The sequence below is a fragment of the Bactrocera tryoni genome, chromosome 1 (genome assembly GCF_016617805.1).
Source record: "Bactrocera tryoni isolate S06 chromosome 1, CSIRO_BtryS06_freeze2, whole genome shotgun sequence".
Classification (NCBI taxonomy): Eukaryota; Metazoa; Arthropoda; class Insecta; order Diptera; family Tephritidae; genus Bactrocera; species Bactrocera tryoni.
The window spans coordinates 67,684,376-67,706,148 of record NC_052499.1 but is presented as its reverse complement, the minus strand read 5'-3'; the positions used below and the strand labels follow the sequence as shown (position 1 = coordinate 67,706,148).

The window sequence follows — 21,773 nt, the reverse complement described above, 5'->3', positions numbered from 1 at the left end:
ATAAGTTTTCGTTCGTCGAAAGAGAACTTTACTTCTCAATTGCCTACGCAGTCCATGGTAGCACCTGTTGGCAAGAGTTATTCTGCGTTGGATTTCGAGGCTGACATTGTTGTTAGTATTAATACTGGTACCAAGATAGACGAAATTATCTATCAGAACTTATGACCGCCAAAAGTGGACGTGAGTGCAACGACTGTTTGTTTGATGATAAGAGATATTTTGTCTTGCTTTCGGAAAAGTGCTTCCCGATTATGACGGAGCTTTTGCTATACGGGAATATTACAAGCAGCTTAATTTAGCTTTACATTATTCTCAGAAAATATTCCTTGCACTTAAGGATCTGCCCAGTAACTAATGGAACATCAAGCAAAACCTTGGAGCTTCAGCTTTTGAGTTGTGGGAAAATTAGAACAATTTGCATTGTATTAATATTATTTACTGACACACGGATGGTTTTAGAATGTAGGAGGGAGCTGCTGAAGATGTTCATCGAACGCCAAACCAGACTCTATACTGCAATAAGCAGTAAGTCCACTGCTTTTAAAATGTGGTTGAATCAATTGCAGGCTGCACCCAAATTACCCTCAACAATGAATTAGGAATTGATTTAATAGCGGTATTTTTAAACAGCCTGTTTAATTTATCGATATCGATTGAAATGAAGTTGTTGCACAATTAGTAAGGAAAATAATTTCGTCTAAAACACATTTATTCGCCTTGCCAATATATATAAAATGCTGAGCCGCTAAATATATGTGGTCCTTTCGATTTTTGGTGCACTAGAAAGCCTTAAATGAAACCGTTATTAACTTGGTTTTTCGTTATCGGACCGTGTTTCATGACTTAGAGGTCCGAAAAGTTTTAACCACCGAAAATTCCAAATATTTTTTCAGGTACATATTTGAAATAATTGTAGGCACTAACCAATGTCCTATCTACCGTCAAGAACAGTAACTGTAAGCTTTGACCATTGTATGAAATGTTCACAAAATTGTTAATAATACATACTTCTGCTAGCCGTGGAAGGGAGAAAAGTAAGCCAGAGCATTTTACCTAATTAACTAACTAACTCAAAAGAAACTGAACTGAAGAGTCGCTCAAAGGCTTTGTGAAGCCTTATTCAATTTCCAAAAAACACAAAGCACTTTCGTCAAATATTTATTCGAAAAAAAGCTATAACACTTGCTATCCTAGGTGGTAAACTAGAAGTTATAAATTTTCTGTGTCAAGCTTGAAGCTTGAAAAAATACATAATTTTCCTAGTTAATGCTAAATTTTATCCAAAATGCCGTTCAGCTAAGCAAACAAGCAGGCGCATTTTCATAACCCTAACAACACTTAAGTTCTCCTATTACACAGCCTATTTATTACCGAGAACATAATAGTTTTAATCCTGTGCGCCATTACACCAATGACAACTTTTATGCTAGAGAGTAAGAAAAAAAATCAACAACACTTTGTGCACACACAATTTCCCACAACAAGCGCGAGTATCGAACGAGTCCTTAATCTTTTGAGTACCCGCCATGAATACTTCTTCTAACTACATATGTATGTATATACAAACTGAATACTAATATGAATACTTATAAGTATGTATGTCTATTGGAGCGACCGCAACTCGCTATTAGGCTGCGCCAAGCTCTGCGATAAAACATTTGCACATAAATGTCGCCAATGCGTAATAATGTTATTTAAGAGGCAACAGCGCAAGAACACAGCTCCTTCAGCGCATTTCATTACGACCGTGCGAGTGGCCGTAACCAAGCTCACCGCACCACACAAAGCTCGCTAGGCCAAGTAGTGCTTTTAATTTGTCGCGGTCGTAAAGTAGATATGTGAGCACAATTGTATATGGGCATGGGTATAACCCGATACGAAAGTTATGGGATTAAACGTGAATGGTGGAGCATGTTTACGCCTGCCGGTGCATGTTTACGTTTTCTTTAACTGGCCTTAGCTGCGTTGGTCATTAGTGGCGAGAGGCTCATTGAAAGGCTTTTAACTAACGTGATGCGTAAATGCGAAAAGGATTAAAAGTCAGACCAACGGCTAGATAGGTGATGTTGTCAGCTGCAAGGCAACACACTGTGGCAACGCTAATGGCACCAATGATAGACATATTTCATGGCAAGGCGAACACATACATGCATATATGAAAATAGTGTCAAGTGAAGAGTTAGAAGCCATCATGTCACTGTCGTAACTGAAGAAATATGGCAGAAATTAAAAGCTATGAACCACCACTCACCGCTCGATTGGTGAAAGTCAATCCGTGCGCGTTTGCTTAACAGAGCTGCCACCTATATTGAGTGTATGTATGTTTGTGAGCACCCGTATAGGCCAACAGTAGCACAACACACATTCGCCAAAGAATTGATTTTCCGGAATTTCATTCGAGCTGAGTCCTAATTTGTTTACTCATCCAATGCCCCAATGGACTTTGGTGTTAGATAAACAAAAATAAAGCACTAAGTAAATATGGCACAAGTGTTTGAATTGAATTGTAGCAGCATAAGCGGCGACACACAAGTTGACGTGATGCTTTTAAATGATATGCCACATGCATCATACATACATACTACATATTTGTATATATAGTACATACCAATCCAGACCTGCTGGGTACTGCTGCATAGACGAGCGTGTATTCTGGCCAACATTTAAGTGGAAATTTCACGCCTCAAGCAAGTTACCGTGGCAGGCAGCTTGGTAGACGTAACCGAAACCATCCGACCATCCAAACATTCAACCAGCCAACCAGCCGGTTAACCAATCAACCCACCAGCCACCGAATCAGGCTTTTAGTCACTTAGGCAAAATAATCAGACAATTTGACTTTAGTTTCTGCAAATTGGCCACCGGCTAAGTTATAAAAATTAGAATATTTTTTGTGTTGTGGTTGGTAAAGCTACATACATACTTACATATATTCACGTCTACTCTTGGAGTCACTTACCATATGTGCTTATATCTTTCAATTTACATATGTATGATATAAAAAATGTACGTACATTTAATGTATTCATGTACAGTGTTGTATAAAAATAAAGGTACAAAATGTACTTTATTTGGTAGTCGCTGTAACCAAAAATATGAAAAATATGTAGAGTTCTCGGTGGATCGTGTAACAAATCTCTACCAAAACAAATTTTAAAATTTTTAATGTTTTCTGTTGTCATTCGCTCATCTACAGCAATGTCAAAGAATTCAATAGATTTTTGATGCAGAAGTCTTCCATAACATCCATTAATCGATTTCCATTTCTTACTCTCTCATTTGCCTGAAAACATCAAGTTGTACGTCACAAATAAGAAGAGAAGTTCAGTTATATACAAGGTGCTCTCCAAAGTAAACAGGACTTTTTGAATCTAGCGCCCCCTGATGGCGCCCTCTATATGACGACTGCTGCGTTAGAATCTGCTATCTTCATCGATTGTCCAGTGAGAATTTCATAACATTTCATTAATTGGAAGTGAAGTTATTGCGTTTTAAATGTCAGTATGTTTGTTTTATTGGTGCGAAAATGAGCATCGAGCAAAGAGCCAACATTAAATTTTGTTTTACAATTAGTAAAACTTTGACCGAAACGATTCAATTGATGAAACAAGTTTATGGCGATGATTGCCTATCCCGTAGCAGAGTGCACGAGTGGTTTCAACGTTATCAAAGTGGTCGTGAGGACATAAATGACGATCAACATGTGGGCCAATCAAAATCCGTAACCACCAGAAATTCCATCGAAACTGTGCGTGAATTCATCAAAAATCAGCCGAAATCATCATTGAAATTCATGGAACTGGAATTGAACATCTCCACAACATCGATTTATCGCATTTTGACCGAACATTTGGGCTTACGAAAGGTGTGTGCACGGTTTGTTCCGCACAAATTGACTGACGACCAAAAATTGCTCAGAATCCAACATTCGAAGGACCATTATTTGACCAAAAATCACATTTTAACCATTAACCACTCCCCGTATTCACCTGATATGACACCGTGCGACTTTTTCCTTTTCGGAAAAATGCATTTTCCCATGAAAAGAAGGTGTTATGCAGAGTCTGCGCAGAGTCCATTCAAAAAGCTTGCACCGGCATACTGGCGGCCATACCAGCCAACGAGTTAAAACACTCGTTCGACATGCTTTTGGACCGTGCAAAACGCTGTATTGAAGCAGAAGGAGACTATTTTGATTAAAGTAAATTGATTTTGCCGAAAAAAACATTTGTTCTGTTTTATTTTTAAAAGTCCTGTTTACTTTGGAACGTACCTTGTATTTTTTTTTTTTTGGCTTGACGCATCGGGGCTCCTCCTTTCTTCTATATGATTTTCGTAAATCAGATATAAATTATTGAAAGTTTCAGTGTAGGAAACTCTGTTGGTGTTTCGATCCATCACCAAAATGAGAAAAAATAAATCATAATAAATAAAAAATAGTCCGCTTCATGCCTTTTCCACTGTAGCGTCCACATCTGGTCACTTGTGTCTGAGCCTTTTGCGGCAAGCGGTAGGCATGTCTGCAATTATAGCTTAGTTAGACCTAATTAGAGCCTAAGACAGTAAAGTTTTTAAAGCGAAGCAAGTGCCAGTTTAGTATCAACAACTGGAATTAACACATACAAAAGACGATATGCCCCATATGAATAGGTGTGTGGCACATCGCAAAAAGTAGTAATTGAAAAATCATAATATGCGAACGAATCAAAGGCACAGAGTTGTTTATTTATGACAAGATTCCTAGTAGAAAATGATGCATAGAAAAGTGCCTAAAATGTCTGAGAAATTGTACATCATGGTCATTATCCATACTAAACTTTTATTAAAATTTCAAAAAAGTCTTTACCAGGAATTAAGTATATAGCGAAATAATTTAAGATTATGCTCTTATGTTTCATAAAAACAACTGATGAAACTTCTTCGGAATTTCAAAACCATGTTGAAATATCATTTTTTTACTAATTCCAATCATCTTATTTCAATGTATGTATTAACCAATTTTAATGCAAAAAATACTTCTGACATTATATGAAAAGCATTTGGAAAATTATTATTTCAAGGTCGCACAATCTACCGCCTATTTCCTATAGGGTATGTAAATAATGTATTTACATAGAGTCACTTACTCACATGCATACATTTACATATACATATGTAATTTCTGACCAGCGCTGTCTTCTGCATTGTGTCTGGCCGCTAGCGTCGTACTGCGCTTCATAACGATCTTCAATGCCAACACTCCGCATTAGGAGCATCGCCATAACTTCACATCCAGAGAAAAGCAACATCAGCAGCATCAATGCACTTCCAACAGCAATCGCCTTGGTTGTAGTCTTTCCTATTTGTTGGTTCGCTTGTTGTTCCCGTATTGCTGATGCTGCTGCTTGCTATTCGACCACACATCGCACAGTTCCTATGAAAGTTGCACAGATATTAAGCGTATTATTTATGACCACAGATTAGAGACAACGAGGCAAATACAGTGCACACACAAGCGCGCCATTACACACACACACACACACACACATGTGAATTCATAATGATTTTCAAGTACGTGCACGTCTGTTGTTGTCCAGTGGACCCTGCGAGGTCTTTTGCAACACCCAATTGGATATTTTTTTTCAATTTTTGATAGAATTTTGCCCAGCTTTTCTTTGGTTTGAGAGTGAGGTTTCAAAAAACTGAAATTTGAGAACAAGACAAGGTTGGGTTCAGAATTTTTTTAAGTTTTAGTAGGTTAAATAACGTTGTAGAATTGACCCAAAATCAATGGATCTCACTTGGACAGATATTTGTCTATTGAGTTACCCATAAACTCCCTAAAATGGATCACCAGATCCTCACAGATCGACAAAGCATTTTCGGCTTACAACAAATTTATTTAGGCGGTTAACATCAATCTCAGCCACGTCGCTAAGTCCTCCAAAGGTGTGTCTGCCTCAGTGCCTTCAACTCAGTCTATCCAAAGCCATCTTCATCCTTTCTTTATTTTTATTATATTATTTTATATTTAGCCGCAATGGGTGTAAGTGAAGTGGGAAGTGTCAAGTCAAAACCCAAACAATTGCGGCGAGATTGGATTTACTAAAAGTCTGTAGTTTGCAAGACCTCTTACGGTTTACTCTGGGCCAGAAGGATCTCGCATTCTGATTGTTAAACAGCGCTTGATGAGCTCACTTCTGGACCAAAAATTCAACGCCAGATCGCAAGAAGACTTCAGAAAACCAACAGGCTTCCAATCGACTGAAATTGAGGAAAGAGTGCTCTCTCTGGCGATTTCACTGTAACAAGGCACCTAAGAAGCCTAATATTAAAGCGTGAAGCTTTTGCTAATGAGGTCATGTACACTTTGAAGAGTTTTGAGAATTTTTCTAACTTTTAGTAAATTAAATAAAGTCGTAAGGTTGATCCAAAATCGATGGATCGCACAGTCATCAAACTCAAAGCCAGTATAGACGATCAGCTATGGTAGTGAATGCACACCTCTCTGAAGGAGGCTGCACTCCTCAGCTTTACCTACTTTTAGTAATATTTACAAATTTGTTTGTAAACCAGCTGCAGTTGAAAGATTTCATTACCAACACCAAAAACTGTAGTTTCGGTTACCGCACAATCAGAAAATTTTATTTTCACTGTAGAATTTTTTCCCACAGGGTCCGAGATCCACACTATGTCCACTTTTTCCCATAACACATACGATTTCCATTTTTCCCCATCTTGTTTCTACACATTTTTTTTTGGTTTGCCTCGCGAAAAGCAATGAATAAATTAGTGTGCGAGAAAAATTGGAATAAGTAGCAAGTACTTGGTGTGTTTGTCGGTCGGTTCAGTCATGTGGTAAGCGCAGGATTTCCGCGCATATCCTCTTCCATAAGCGGCGTCGCTCAGCGTATGCCTTTGCTTCAGTCTTCGCCACCGACGACTGCCACAATATTGTCTTTATTTTATTTGATTATGTACTCGACTTTCTCTCGTCGTCGTCGTCTTAAATGTATCACCAGTTTTTGTTTGTTTTAGTTTTCAGTGGTTTTAATTTAATTTAGCGTAAGCTTTCTGCTGCCAACTGAATTTTATTATTTTAATTTGCTTGATTGAATTTTTATACGCGCGAAAATGTGAAGAAAAATATTTGCTGATGGCTTTTAGCATTTCATTTACTTAATTTTTATATTCACCATAGTTCGACATACTTATATTTATTTTTTTGCTCAAAATTTTTATTTGCTATCGCTTCTGTAATTTTTTTTTGTAACATAAAGCGTCCTGAGCTTATTGAGAAATTATGTAACAGAAATGACGCCACACAATTGCCTTTGGACTTTTGTGAATCGCGTGACAGAGTCGCATTTTGCATTTCTGCATGTGGCGCTGGAGTGTCCTGCCCTGCCTTCGCCAAAAATTTTAACCTTTTCAGAGTTACTCGCTTTAAGCTTGTTTGTGTGTTCATAATTTTTGATAAATATTCTATTACGCCCAAAACGGGTTGAGCGTGAAACTTATTAGCTTTTCGCGCAAAACTGACCTCGACTTGGCGTTTATAGTTTATACAGAAGTTTACCTTGTTCTAATTAATTTAAGTTCTTTCCTTGTGGCTGAGTAAATGTGTTACTTTACGCTAATAGTTTTTAGCTAATAAGAATTTGATTAGAGACATGAAAGCTTTGACCTAACCTAGAAGTGTGCATTTAAGAAAGTGTTCTTCGAAAGTGCCAATTAAATACTTTCGGACTGTGGCAAATATTGATTTATGCGGCTTTAAATGTAGATATATTAATAAGAAAACGAAAATGTAATGGTTTCACTCATGACTTTATGACTTTCGTGCTTACTGCGACCTTATGACTTTAACTCACGACTAACTCCTACATTTTTATCAACAGGGCCATAATGAATTCTAGGTTATCCGCATAACCTGGATAATACAAGCTGTTACCCAGATTTATGTCATCGTCACTCACGAATAACACTGATATTTACACACATTTATCGTTTAATTACTTACCTTTCATTTTTCTCTTATAATCCGCAATTAATTAATGAAATCGTGACATCACTATTTTCTGATTTATTACATTTTCTAATTATGTTTTTTCTTCTTCATTCTTTTGCAGCCCGCCGCCATTGAAGATCTCCGCAAGTGGACATCGAGCGAAGCGTTAGGCGACATGACGGTCACACCCGATTGTATGCATCATGTTGACACGTCCATTAGCACCTCGATGGTGATCGGCGATAATGGGGTATTGACACCCGCCCTGTCTCCGTCCGTGCTGTCGGCCGATGCAGTCGACGCACTCTACGCCATAAATGTCAGCCAAATTGGCGACAATACGCAACTGCCTAACGATATAAATAAAGATGTGCCTTTGAATCATCGACTGCCTTCACCCGAGGAACAATGTAAAATAATAGCTTTAAGGTGAGTTGGGACGCGAGGTCTATACACATTACTCTTTATTAATTAGAATTTCGTGTTTGCTTGTGCCACTTTCTTAAGTTTGTCACTTGTCATTAAGCACTTCGCTTCCTTCTCTGCAATGCCAAAGAAATGTCAAAAAAGAAGTGCGAAGTATTTGCTTGTTAGTTTTGTTAAATGAGCACCATTTAGGTAATGAGTTTTTCGTTTTTTTTCCAAAAAGTGTGAGAAAATGCTAACTATACACGATGATTTTAGTTGAGCTTAAAGAAGTTAATTGCTGGACTTGTAACTGTGCTAGTTTTAGGTGTGTACGTCTAGTAAGACTAAATTTCATGAACTCAATTACTACAACAATTAATTAAGTAAATTTACAAGAATTAAAACTAACAGCAAGAGAGAGGAGAAAGAAAGCTGTTTCTGTACATTTGTTAGAGACTGTGGAGATTTTATAGTTCAAGGTGGAAGCTTTTATGGGTTACAGAGAAATTGCATATTTTTTGCAGCTGGAGTAGAGAAGTTTTTAACGACTTTATTCTTCTTTTTTAACTGTCTGGTAAATTAGCTTTAATTTAAATAGAAAATATTTTAGAATTATTTTAGCTTGGAATATTTTAGAAGCAAAAGCTTTGTGAGCTTCGTTTTAATGAAAAGATATTGAATTTAAAAATATCTTCAAATTAGAATCCAATCTTCGTGACCAGAAAAGTAATATTTTTCATTTTACAATCAATTACAACCAAAATGATTACGACAAATTACCAGCACCACATCTCAATTCTTATAACCCCAATATGCCAACGAATGCATTAGGGTGTCAATTGTTATGTATAAGAAAATTATGTTTGGTGAGAAACGCATTTTCGATTAAATAATATTTTCGCAAGCGAAAAATGTCGATAAATCATACTTGAATATTCCACAATAAATGAAGAATACACGAAGAATACACGAAAAAATCTATAAAATAACGAGTCCCGTAGGGATTTTAAATAAAAATTTAGTTTCTGAGATATTCTACTTTTGAAGACAAAAGTTTGCTGATAAGTGTGCCTATCTCGTGTACCCTCTTTTTCTTCTTCTTTTTTCGTGCCGGGTCCCAAACCCAGCGCAAAACTCTGCGAAGTGTGTTTCGCCTTCTCATTTTAGCTCGCCTTCAAACGGATGTTCTTTGGCTACCCAGAGAATACTTGTGCTAAGACTGGAAGTCGTGAGGTGCTTGAGCCATATGTAAAAGTATCGTTCCTGGCCTCACTTGCGTGAGCTTCTATACCTGACTCCATCCTTCTCGTGTACCTACAACCATATAATCAATTATAATAAATATCTTCATTATCGCCTTCAAAATAGACTCCTGACCTTATATAAGCAGTGCATTCAACGAATTTTGGTTTTTTTTTTTGTTGGCCAATTTCGATGATATCTTCATAAACCCACGATTCACGAGTAATAAGCTGGGTTCTCAGCAACGTTGTCAAGCATCGCTTTAACGACTTCTATTTCAAGTCGATTTTGCAAAAATTTTAGGTCTTTACGTGTGAGTATAGTATTGACACGCTTTGTACTTAAAATATGCACCAAAATGTGTTAGGTTGATCCATAAGAAATGTTGAAAGGCTGATAGATGACTTGAGCAATTAAATTCCTTTTTACATATTAAAAATCGTCAGATTGCAGTCTCATTATTAGAAATTCAAGCTAGTAAGCATACATACATATTAAATCTATAGCCTATGTGATCGAAAATTACCGCATACCCTAATGCAAATTAATAAGGTAACTTCGTGATCGCTTTTAATGGCAGTGAATGCAATTAACCTCTATATTATCCATTCCAATCAACTAAGGAAAATGTAGAAATAACAAAAACAAGTTGCTTTAACCGAGATAGCCAATAGCATTGCAGGAACCAAGAACCGACTCTGCCATTAAAGCATACGCTACCAGTGAACCACTGGAGCTACCGCAAACGTGCCGCTACCGCTCTTTAGCCGCCTCCTTGATTGACTATTTACAATGCAATTTTATTGTTTGTCCAATGCTGCTTACTTCTTGTACACGTAGCCGCCGAAGAATGCTCTCTGCCAACAATTTGCTAATAACTTTTCTGCTTTTCTATTTTTCTTCTTCTTTCTTTATACCTCTACACCAGGTATCCAGCCGAAGTGATCTCGGTGGACACGTCGGGCAAACGTTTCCAGCGCATGTGTGCCGCGCGCAAATCGACAACCGGTTGTTATACCGGCAACATGGCCGAGACGAACAATTTGAACGATGACGTACAAACGGTGAGCCGACGTTCACGTTCGAGACGTGTACGCGGCAAACGACGTAACACAATCGCCGGCACCGATCAGAAGGAAATTCAAGATGCGGCAAATGGGTATGTTGTTGTTGTCTTATCATGGTTTCGCTGCTTTAGGTTTTCCTGTTTTTAAGTTTATCAACCAACGACATTGGTGGCTATTCTGCATTTTGATGCGAGTCAATGCCTTCAATGAGCATTGAGCAAACAAACAGTGATGTGCGAAAATGTTCGCGAAATTAAAATTTTGTAAATAAATACATTTTTGTTTATTGTTGGAAGTTATAATATTAAAACATATTGTACAGACATACAGTGTTGTGCAGAAATGTTCGCGAAGTACATATGATATTCTAAAATCATTAAGTGAACATATTTAAAATATTTAAAATTAAAAAAAAATATTGATTTCGAAAAATAAAATAAAATTTAAAATCGATTTATGTAAAACTTAAGTATTTGATGTTGTGAAAAATTTTAAAATTGAAAATATTTAAAATTTTTAAATTGGTATTTTATTAAAAAAATATTTAAAATTAAAAAAATATTGATTTCGAAAAATAAAATTAAATTTAAAATCGATTTATGTAAAACTTAATCAATTTAAACTAAATCGAAAAAAATAAAAGTTAAAGCATGAATTATGAAACAGCATATGAAAATTAAAAAAAGTGGACATTAAAGTGAATTAAAAACGTGCTTTTGTCGCCAATCAGGCCACTTTTAGTTACATATTAATATTTAAATTTTTCTATGTATGTACATATGTATACATATATGTATATTAAAGCCGGCTCTATCGGTGCTTCGTTTTACAAAAATTTTAAAGTCGCTTTAATTTATTTTGCCCACTTTTGGACCCGCTCGTTTGCAGTTTAGCCGCCAACGCATAAATAAAAATCGATGTAATTTAAAATTAAATATTTAAGTATTTATATACAGACATATGTAATGCATATATATCCTAATTTCTATTGTAAACAATTGCGAACAAAAATTATTTATTTAAATGCGAATATACATATATACATTTTTTGTATAAAAGTATTGCAACCAACATATAGAAATTATAATAAAAGGACTGAAAAACAAAACCAAAGTTTTTTGTGCGCAAAATTGAAGCATTTTTATTTAATTGTAAATATTTCATGCATTCACATACATAACTATTATTTATTTGTAAACTCGATTGCATTTGCCCCAATGTAAATAACTCAAAAAAAGAATAATAATAATATTTAGGCGTATATATGCATACCATACCATTTCAGACATACATATATATACATATGTATATACATAAATATTGAATATCATACACTCATATTACATCAGCGCCATTTATACATACATACATACATCTTTATACACCCAGTTGAAATTATTGTGATTTTAATTATTTGTTATACTGTTTACTTTCGTTTCCATTTAATTTCGAATGAATTTTTCAAAAACAAAACTACTAAATTTCTAGTTAGTTATAGCTAAACAAAAATTGTTTAATTGAATATTTGATGTTGTGTTGAATATTGACTGCAAAATAAACCAAAAAAATAAATGTTCTTTATTTGCCTAAACAATTCACAGCATGCTTAATGTAAATACAGATTACAAACATATTTATGTTGTTTCGATGTATTTTTTTTCTCATACATACTATATGAAACAAAATTTTACACTTTAGCTGTCGCTTAAATATTTGTAATTGAATTGTACAGTATTTGTTGTAATTAAAAAATAGAAGAAATTAAAAAAATAGCTAGAAACTGCATATGCAAACACAAAGCTACTAAACCAACAATGCAACCAAAACTAACAGCTTAACCAAATTTATTTAAAATTAAAAAAGTGCGCCGAATGCATTGCTCCGCGCAAAAAAGAAAAAAAAATAAAAAAATTACGCGACGCTCCATACATTTTATAAAAAAACGCATAAGCGACATTTGCCATTCGCAATGACATAACACATGCCCACATACCTACATACCAAACATACAAGCATATACAGCTCACTCTTTAACGGTTTTGCGCCTACCGCCAACATCCAAGCATCCCAACGCCAGCGACAATGCAAGCAGCCACATTGTTACAACATTTTTATCATCAAACAGCTCATATTTATGTCATAAACATACACAAAACTCTGCCTACAACAAATAAAGAACAGTAATAATAAATTATAGTTTACAAAAACAAAGAAGAGAAGTCAAACGAAAGGAGCGCTTGAAAAGTAACAATAGCAAATAATGCCTAACAGCAGCATAAATCAATACAAGGATTTCAGTATTACAGTGACACTCAAACTTCCACCAAGCAGTCACATAAACATACATATAACCTACAACAATCACACCACCACCATTGTAGCCAAAAACTTGCAAGTGTTTTGTGCAAAATATATTTGTATAAAAACACATATTTATACTATAATTCATATTTGCCGCACATTCGTGCCACACATTCCTTCATCGTGATGAGGCAACGGCGTCTCACTTCAGCAAATATCCATAAATCTGTCCACACCATTCGGTGTTTCAACGTGATTTTTTATATGGTCGTTCACCGTATATTTTACACACACACATACATACATACATACATACTTATACACACATACACACATGTGTATTTGGAGTGGACCCAATCTGCCGAATGAAGTTATTCCGATCCACTGCATTAATGCGTTCACTGCATTTTATTCACAAATTCCCTTCAATTGAAGTTTCGCAGCAGGCAGCATATGTATGTATGTGCGTGCGTCGAAGTGCAACCTTGTTTTTGTTTGTTTGTTGCAATTTGATACCTTTTCGAACGTTGAAAGCAAAAGTTAATTTATTTCTTTTTTATGCTTTGCTTGTTTATATTCTCAATATTTCTTGCCATTGCAACACTTCGAAACTCAGCATATTTTTGTTGTTGGCCGTTAAAGCTGGTCTCAAATATCAAAAAAGAAAACTTAAAATTCAATATAAAGTCGTGAATATACATACTTACATATGTATGTGCATATATACACTAAGTACATATTATGTATAATATTAAATGGACCTCCCGAATGAACGAGCAGAGTTGGCGATGGGCAGTCTTAAGTAATTCTAAAATTTGCCAAATACATACATTTGTCTATATGCATATATAATAAATAAATTTTTAAATCTTTCTGTGTGAATTTTAATGCTTTCTTAACGTTGAAAGAACCTAAATATTCCTTTGGTCAAGTGATTAAGAGTTTAATTAGGTTTAAAATAGTCATACAAAACATCCAAAGAGACCCGGTGTACGATACCACCAAAATAATTTCTGACATAAAGCTTCCAAATTCTTGGAACTCTCCAAATACTGACAAAAAAAAACTGATTACAAAAAACAATCAGCAATTGCCTAGCGAGGCTTAAACCCAGTTGAATACTACTTCTTTAAGGGGTTACATTGGTTTATGGGTTGTAAAAAATCGAATGTTTTTATTGTCTTGTTAAATTTTACAACACCTCTAAATTATTGTCCTTCAAGTTAATCCGAGTAATAGTTTCGAAGATACAGCTTTGAGAACTCGTGCCCTCGAGGCTAGCTGGGCTGAATGCGCCGTCTTTAACTTTTGAAGTCGGCTGGCAAGATTTCTCGAGAACTACTCATCCGATCTTCATGAAATTTTACACAGGTCTTTGAGATACAATTCTTAAAGACTTAGACGAAGGATTTTTTTCGATTACAACTATTTCAAAAAAAATGTCTCGAAATTTTAACTTTTTTTGTAAAAAAATCTGCCAAAAATCCAATTTTCAGTTTTTTTCCTTTGTCCGTGTTCCAAGTTAAGGTTTTAACTAAAACACGTATTTTCTCACTTTAGATGATCATGTAAGGAGTTATCCTGTCAACGCATCTTTTTTTAATTAAAATATTTGTTTCCAAAAATTTCCGAATTTCTTCAGAATTTCTTTCTTAATAGTGATGTTTGTAACAATAAAAAAATCTAATAAAAATAGGAAACCCATGTAACCCCTTAAGTCGAATCTTGAATTTCCGAGTTGCCTTGATCGTAGTTTATTGTAGAACACTGCTACACAGTCAGTCTTTCCTCTGAGAATCGCTAAAAATCCAAAAAGTACAACTACTTCTGATGCGAAAGACTATATTGATCTGGAAGCCTAAAGTTGGTGAAGAACTCAAGACAAAATACTTCCCTTTAAACCTTCCTACTGAAGTTTGGTGCACCCACTTATATGGACATATATTCCCACCACCAGAAGTTAACCCAAAGAAGAAATGATCGTTGTTCTTCTCATGATAGTAGTTTGTTTTTCATTCATCTTGATTTCCTTTTGCTAATGTTTCCTATTTGAGAATTTATAAAATTCAAGGGCGTAAAGAATCTTCCAAACTACTGCATTAAGCCTTAGGAAAGAGGTTAATTCATGGTAGTTCATCATATAAAATAACGACTAATATATGTTTTTATGGAGCCAACTTAAGATAGTTCCTTAAAAACGTATTTAAACCCAGAAAATAAATGCAAAATTCTCTGGCATATTCTCAATTATTTTGTTAGAAATGCGGTTTCAAATCAATTATATTTTTCTCAAGCGAAAAATCTCTATACAAGTATGTAAGACTTTAAAAACCTCTGTAATTGAAGAAAACACTACGAAACGTATAAAATAACGCGCTCTGGATGATCTAATAATAAGTATTTTGTCTGCTGAGATTGTCCACAACTTGGTTTTAAGCAAAAAATTATTTCTGCGTGCGATATTTCGTTCTTATCTAGTATATAACGGAGTTTCAGTAAAATTGACCAGAAACACCTAACCTCGATTCGTTTCCCTACAATAAATATCAGCTATAAAAATTTTGCCAAAGTCTATGCTGCACCAGCATATCTCCAAACTACAACAACACTAAAAATCCCCTAAATTTAATTCCAAATCAAGAATTACATATTTTATTGCTGTCTTTATTATTTATTTTACAATAGTACAAGTAATAACTTTCAATAAAAAATCATAACGATCGCCTTGACCTTAAGCAATTTGACTGAACGTTTATTCTCAAACTGTCATATTTGTCCGAATCGAACAACTTTATGTTCGTTTTAAATACTTAACATATGCAACAACTTTTAAATGACATGCTTGCACCCTTTTTAATTTACTTAAGTGCTCCTTATCGGCGACGGAATTAGGAGTAAAAGCCTCATTATTTCCAATCAAATCAAAAGTCAAATAATTCTTCCCAAGCGATGTTGCTCTTTTGACAGCCAAAACAATGTCAAGCAATGTGCATCTTGACAACAACAATACACAGCCCCTCTGCCGCCACTGCGCCCCTAGTTATTACAACAAATATAGTAAATACACTTAATGCAAATGATTTTCGTTGATTTACGGAAATGATAATGCAACGAACTCGGATGAGCACAAGCATATGACGAAGCATACTCAAGCATACATAGCATATATGTATGTGTACAGTGGAGAGTGGGGGGAAGATGAGCGCGCAATGTCGCTGTTGTTTATTATTGAATGACGATGTTGTAATCTGCTTAAAACTATGCCCACGTATACAAGAACACACATATGAAAGCGTATTCATGCGTGTATGTTTGGCGGGCATGGGAGTAGCAACTCCTCCCATAAGGCAACAGCAAAAGGAGAACGAACACAGAACTGTGATAGCTAAGATAAAAACAACAGCAACAAACGAATTGTAATGGTAAATATTTAATCCTCGAAATTAAACTGTGAACTTTGTTGTTAATTAATTTAGAGAAATAGAAAAAAAACAAAAAATAATGAAGTCTTGGCGTCTGTAAGTGCTCGTAAGCTTTCTTGTATGCTAGTGCGTTCACTGTAAAAGTGCATTTGTTGTTGTTTCATATTATTGTATCGTTAATGTTCTTGGTGATGACGTGTGTGTCTGTGCGTGTGTTTCGAATGGTTTTTTTATTTTCATTTTCTCTACTTTCTTCGTGCTATCCGCTCAAGTGTTGTCTGTGTTGCAGTTGTCAGCTGCAGTCGCCGACGAATTTCTTGATAAGCTTATTGTTGAAAACCATCAAATAATGAGTCCAATAACAACAACGGCAACAAACTCCAAAACAGTATCAATAATATTATCGGAAGACACAAAAATTACTTATAATGTATAAGCAGCGTGTAGAAAATTGAAAAACAAAAACAAATAAAGCAAATATGTTTTAAGATCACAATAATTTCATCGGTGAATTGTTTGAAAAAAAAACAGATTAGCTCGATAAGTTTCTTTCTTATTGATACAAATGCATACAAACATGTGTATGTATATTTATAGACACCTTACACTCAGTCAGAAAGTTATTTTATAGTTGTATAATTTTATTAGTCTATAACGGTATTTAAATTTGATTTTTTTTTTTGTATTTTTATAGAGGCTTTTCTTCAACAAAGGCTATAAGAGATATATTTACATATATATGTATATATTTATTTGTATTTTTAATATTTTTCACACCACCATCTGATCAATGAGGGTCCTCCATGATAGCACTGATGTTCTAACTATCATCCAGTTCAAACCAAGCACTTTTAGAATGTGCTTCGGTATGTCTGAAGCTCCTACATAGGATTCAAAAGATTCCTTTTTTAAGTGAATTTATAAAATAACTCGTTGTGATTGTAAGCCAAAAAGTTTTGTTGGAAATGTGGAAAATTAATTCTTATTTTTTACCACTCCCCATCAATCTTAAAGTCCGAAAGAAATGTTGAGTAGTCTATAATATTTATAATGAACTTAAGCCTAAAAAACGCTCTTTGTCGACACTCATTTGGTTTCCGAACTAGATCAATGATACGGATTCACTATAATCCTTTCGTACTTTTGTTCCGAACTGGGTCTTGCAGTTGAATATTTTCACTCAAGTGCTTTCTGCAGTACTCAAGTTCAATATCATCAATCAAATGGGTACTTATCTCATCAGTTTCAAAATATACATATATGACTCGAAACACTCATTTACGAACAATTTAGTCGTCTCACTAAGGCTTTTTAGTATTTTCTAATAAATAAAAATACTTTTTTTTCTAAAAATAAATTGAAAACAAAAAATATTTATGAATAAAGTTTGATTTCTCATTCTGAAAAAAAAATAAAATTAAATATCCCTAAGCAACATAATATTTAAATACTTTAATATATTTCAGGCTGAGTGTAGGGTATTCTTAAGCTTACACATACATACATACTTTATACCCATACTCGTAATCATACTGTAATACTGAAATCTTTCATCACTTTAAAAATCATCATTTCTTAAGTCATCATCACGCTGAGCGCATTTTTACCAACAAAAAAACTAACAAAAACCAAACATTATTTTTCTTTTTCCACACATTTTTGGTTCGTTTTTCGTTCGCCGATCGAAAAAATCTAAAATTTTCCAATATAGTGACTCGACAGCAACAAGCGGTGAGATTAAAAACGCATTAAACGACGTCGCCGTCGCCACCACGCCAGGCAATGCCAATCTTCCCGTAGGAACCACCGCCGATGGCAATGACGAAGATGTGCGTCGTGGCGATAAATCGAAAAAGTTCGGGCGCAGCAAATCGAGCGATATCTTAAAAAAAGATGCTGTTGCCTTGCCCTACGATAAGGGGAAGAGCACACTGACACGCCTAAATTCCCTTAAACAATGGGGTCGCAATCGCTTCAAGTTTATGCAGCGTGCCGAGACAGCAACGCCGTCCGGCAGCGATAGTGGCGCCCATGATGTATCGGCATGCAGCAGCAGCAGCAATAGTTCGCAGCAACAAACCACGACACCCGAGAAAGCAGAGCCCAACAACGGTAATAGCAACGCCAGCAATGCAACTAAGGCAAGTCAATCAACGCGTAGCGCCACGGGCGATATTGATGATGAATGCGTTGTGCATGATTTGGTGAGCCAGAAGAGCGAAGGTCGGTTTTCGCACGAACGAAAACCGTCATATTCGTCGTCGGAGAAGAGCATGAGTGTTAGTAGCAGTGGTCACCTTAAAGGTAAACTGCATCTGGCCACCTGTGGTAATGTGAAGTTGCGTGATACTTCATCGTTGAATCGTCAACGACGACTCGGTATCACCAACAACGGTGCATTGGGCGGCAAAGACGAGCAACCGCATTCGTCTAGCGGCAATTGGAGCGCCAGCTCTGAATCAGGGCGCGCTTCCATAGGTAGTGAAATCACTATACAACCTAAATCGAGCGCCTCCAACACATCGCTTAATGTATCAAGCTTTCATCCGGGTAGTGGACCGCCATCGTCCATGATGAGCCGACGCCGTTTCTTAAACACTTCCGCTTCGAGTAGTGTGACAAGCGAGGGTACCGCTACACCCGATTTACAAGTAGCCGATGGCTCATATCCAAACCATTTAGATGATGAAACAAGTTCGGCTTATTCATGCGATACAGAGGGTTACTACACCTCATTTCACATGGATAGCGGTTTGCGCACGCTGAAAGAGGAAGATCCGCCAATGACACCATTACAACACAATCAAATGTTGCATACGAGTAATTATTCTTTCGGCAGTCAGTCCAATCAGACCGTATTGACGGCAGAAAATGAATATGAACTCTTCGGCAAGGGCTCCACATCCACCACAACTAGCTCAGCGGGCACTGTGTGTACAACCCTCTTGGTTGGTGGAGAACAGAGCAGCTTAAATAGCGTCGGCCCAGATGTGCCCGAACGCATTAGCTCATTGGGTAAGTTGAACAAGAATAATCACAGCAATAGCGCAAGCACCAGCACGCTTGAACGCAGCTACTCCAGCAGCACAATAGGTAGCACTTTAGAACGCACTGGCACCATAAAACGCAATGTTAATGCCGGACTCAAATTAAATACCGCCGCCGATGCGGAGGATATTGATGGCATAAAAAGTAGTTTTGATACGCCCGAGTCGCAAGAAGAAGAATTTGATTTCGAAAAACGTATACGCCGACGCTCTGCGCAACCTTTGCCTGCGGTGGTCGCTATGTCCGAAGTAGAATGCTCCGAAAGCTCCGATTTGGAGGGTGTGGAACGTATTGAACGCATAAAACAGAAGACTGCCATTAACGTAAAGCGCATACCGTCCATGTGTATCATAACGCCAACCACTAGCGATGACGAGAACCAAAGCAGAGATGGCGGCGACGGCGATGCCGATGAAGCTTACGATCCAGACCGCACTTTAACACCACAAAGCTCGCCACGTTCGAACGCAACGGCAAAGGCAGAAACCACCCTTAAAGTGGAAGTAAGCGAAGTTACCGGCTATTGCACTGTGGATGGCCAGGACACTTCGAATAAAGTAACGGAAGCGCCACTCACCCCCACCAAGGGTGACAAAGACCACAATCTGAATGTGCTCAAACGTAATTCCAATTATGCATTCAACATGTTCGAAAAATTAAAGGTCGTCCTGCCAAGTATTAAACGTTCGCCAAGCAAAAGCTCACAACCCGAGAGTGTGGTAGACGATGATGAGCTATACGACACAGCCGGTGAGTATGTCACCATTGCAGATATTAGCAACAACAATCGTCACAAACAAATGTCAGCCCAGAAGGCGGTGGGTGCTAGTAGTCTTGGAATCTACTATTCCAATGACATAGTTCGACGCAAGTTCGACATTGCCTCCGCTTCCGCCGACGCCGCAACGAAGGCTAACGAGCCAGCTGCAGCGGCCATGGAGGCTAGAAAGCGCGAGACCGAGTACGTTTCATTGAATGAGCTGCCGCAGCATTTGCGTAAAGTTGGCAGCAGCATATACAGCAGCAGTACTGCATTGAGTGCAACAGCCAACAATGAAATTACCGATGGCAATGCAAGCCAACAAGAGGCGAAGCAAGCAACAACAACAGCGCTCATGCACTGCGCAGAATCCGCACAACAAAGGAAATCAGTTGTTGAGTCCGCCGTGCCCATGTATGCCGAAATCAGCGAAGTACGAGAGCAGTCTTTAGTCTCTCCACTAACGCAACACAAGGGTGCTCGCGTCCGTCTAAATTCGCAGGGCAAAATTATTTACGAATCCGACAGCCTGAAGCGACGCAAGGGCGCACACACAACATTCGCACCTGGACCATATGTAAAGGAAACTGAAAGTGCGCTGCCCGAAATCATAAGCGTCAACGCACAAACACACACGCACCCGCTACACGCGACTCAATTGCAAGCCCAATCTCAGTCGCAGTCTCAATTGGGCAGTGAAAGTGCAAACGCGACGAAAACGTATATTTCCGCAACGCCAAAAACAACAGCGGCCAAATTACTGTTACTAAATGGTGGTGTAGCGGCGAACCGAAAAATCGCCAATGTGCGTCCCATTGTTGCCAAATCACCATTAACATTAGCTAGACAACAGCAACAACAAGCAACACAGCCGAATTATACCGGGCAGCTAGCCAATAATCAAGTAAATATGTCATTGTCGTCTGGCTTGTATGAGGAACCGCATGCCGCACTGGCGTACAGCAGCAGTTACCAGGACAACAAGAATATGCTGGCCAACAATACAAATCCATTCTTCCAATCCAATCTCATTACACAGCACGCCGCAGCACCGGCGACAGCGCTCATGATGATGCCCTCACCATCGACCAAGTCCACTTCGTCCACGGGCTCCACCATATCGTCGAGCGCATCCACGAATACCAGCAGCGGCACATCGAGCGCATCCTCCGCCAAGGAAGAAGGTAAGCAAATTTTGACCACCACTACTGTCAGCAAACCCAATTCGCATAACAATTGTACAAATACCACCATAACCCATACTCCAACTGAACCAAAAAATAATAATATCACCCAACAACCCAAAGCTAGTGATGTAAATAATACTGTACGCTTACAACAAATTACATTGACAGCCGAAACTGACATTACCGACAGGGAAATAGGTGAAAGTTTCAAAAGTTCTATGCATAAAAGTGACGCACACACGAACCCTTGCATTGCCAGTGTTGTACCTGGTGAAAAGTCGACAGCAAATATTTCATTTTTAAGAGCAGAAAGTGAATCCCAAAGCCAACCCTTAGCACAACCGCCGC

At 37.1% G+C, this 21,773-nt stretch overlaps 1 protein-coding gene across 1 annotated transcript in view; it reads left to right on the top strand.

Annotated features, from left to right (window-relative positions):
- The window catches only part of LOC120768537, a 137,836-nt gene that overhangs the window by 103,725 nt on the left and 12,338 nt on the right, over positions 1 to 21,773 (top strand). The window contains exons 3-5 of the mRNA XM_040095278.1: positions 8,112 to 8,419; positions 10,569 to 10,799; positions 18,142 to 21,422. Of these exons, the coding sequence (XP_039951212.1) occupies positions 8,112 to 8,419; positions 10,569 to 10,799; positions 18,142 to 21,422 (3,820 nt within the window). The remainder of the gene's footprint in view (positions 1 to 8,111; positions 8,420 to 10,568; positions 10,800 to 18,141; positions 21,423 to 21,773) is intronic.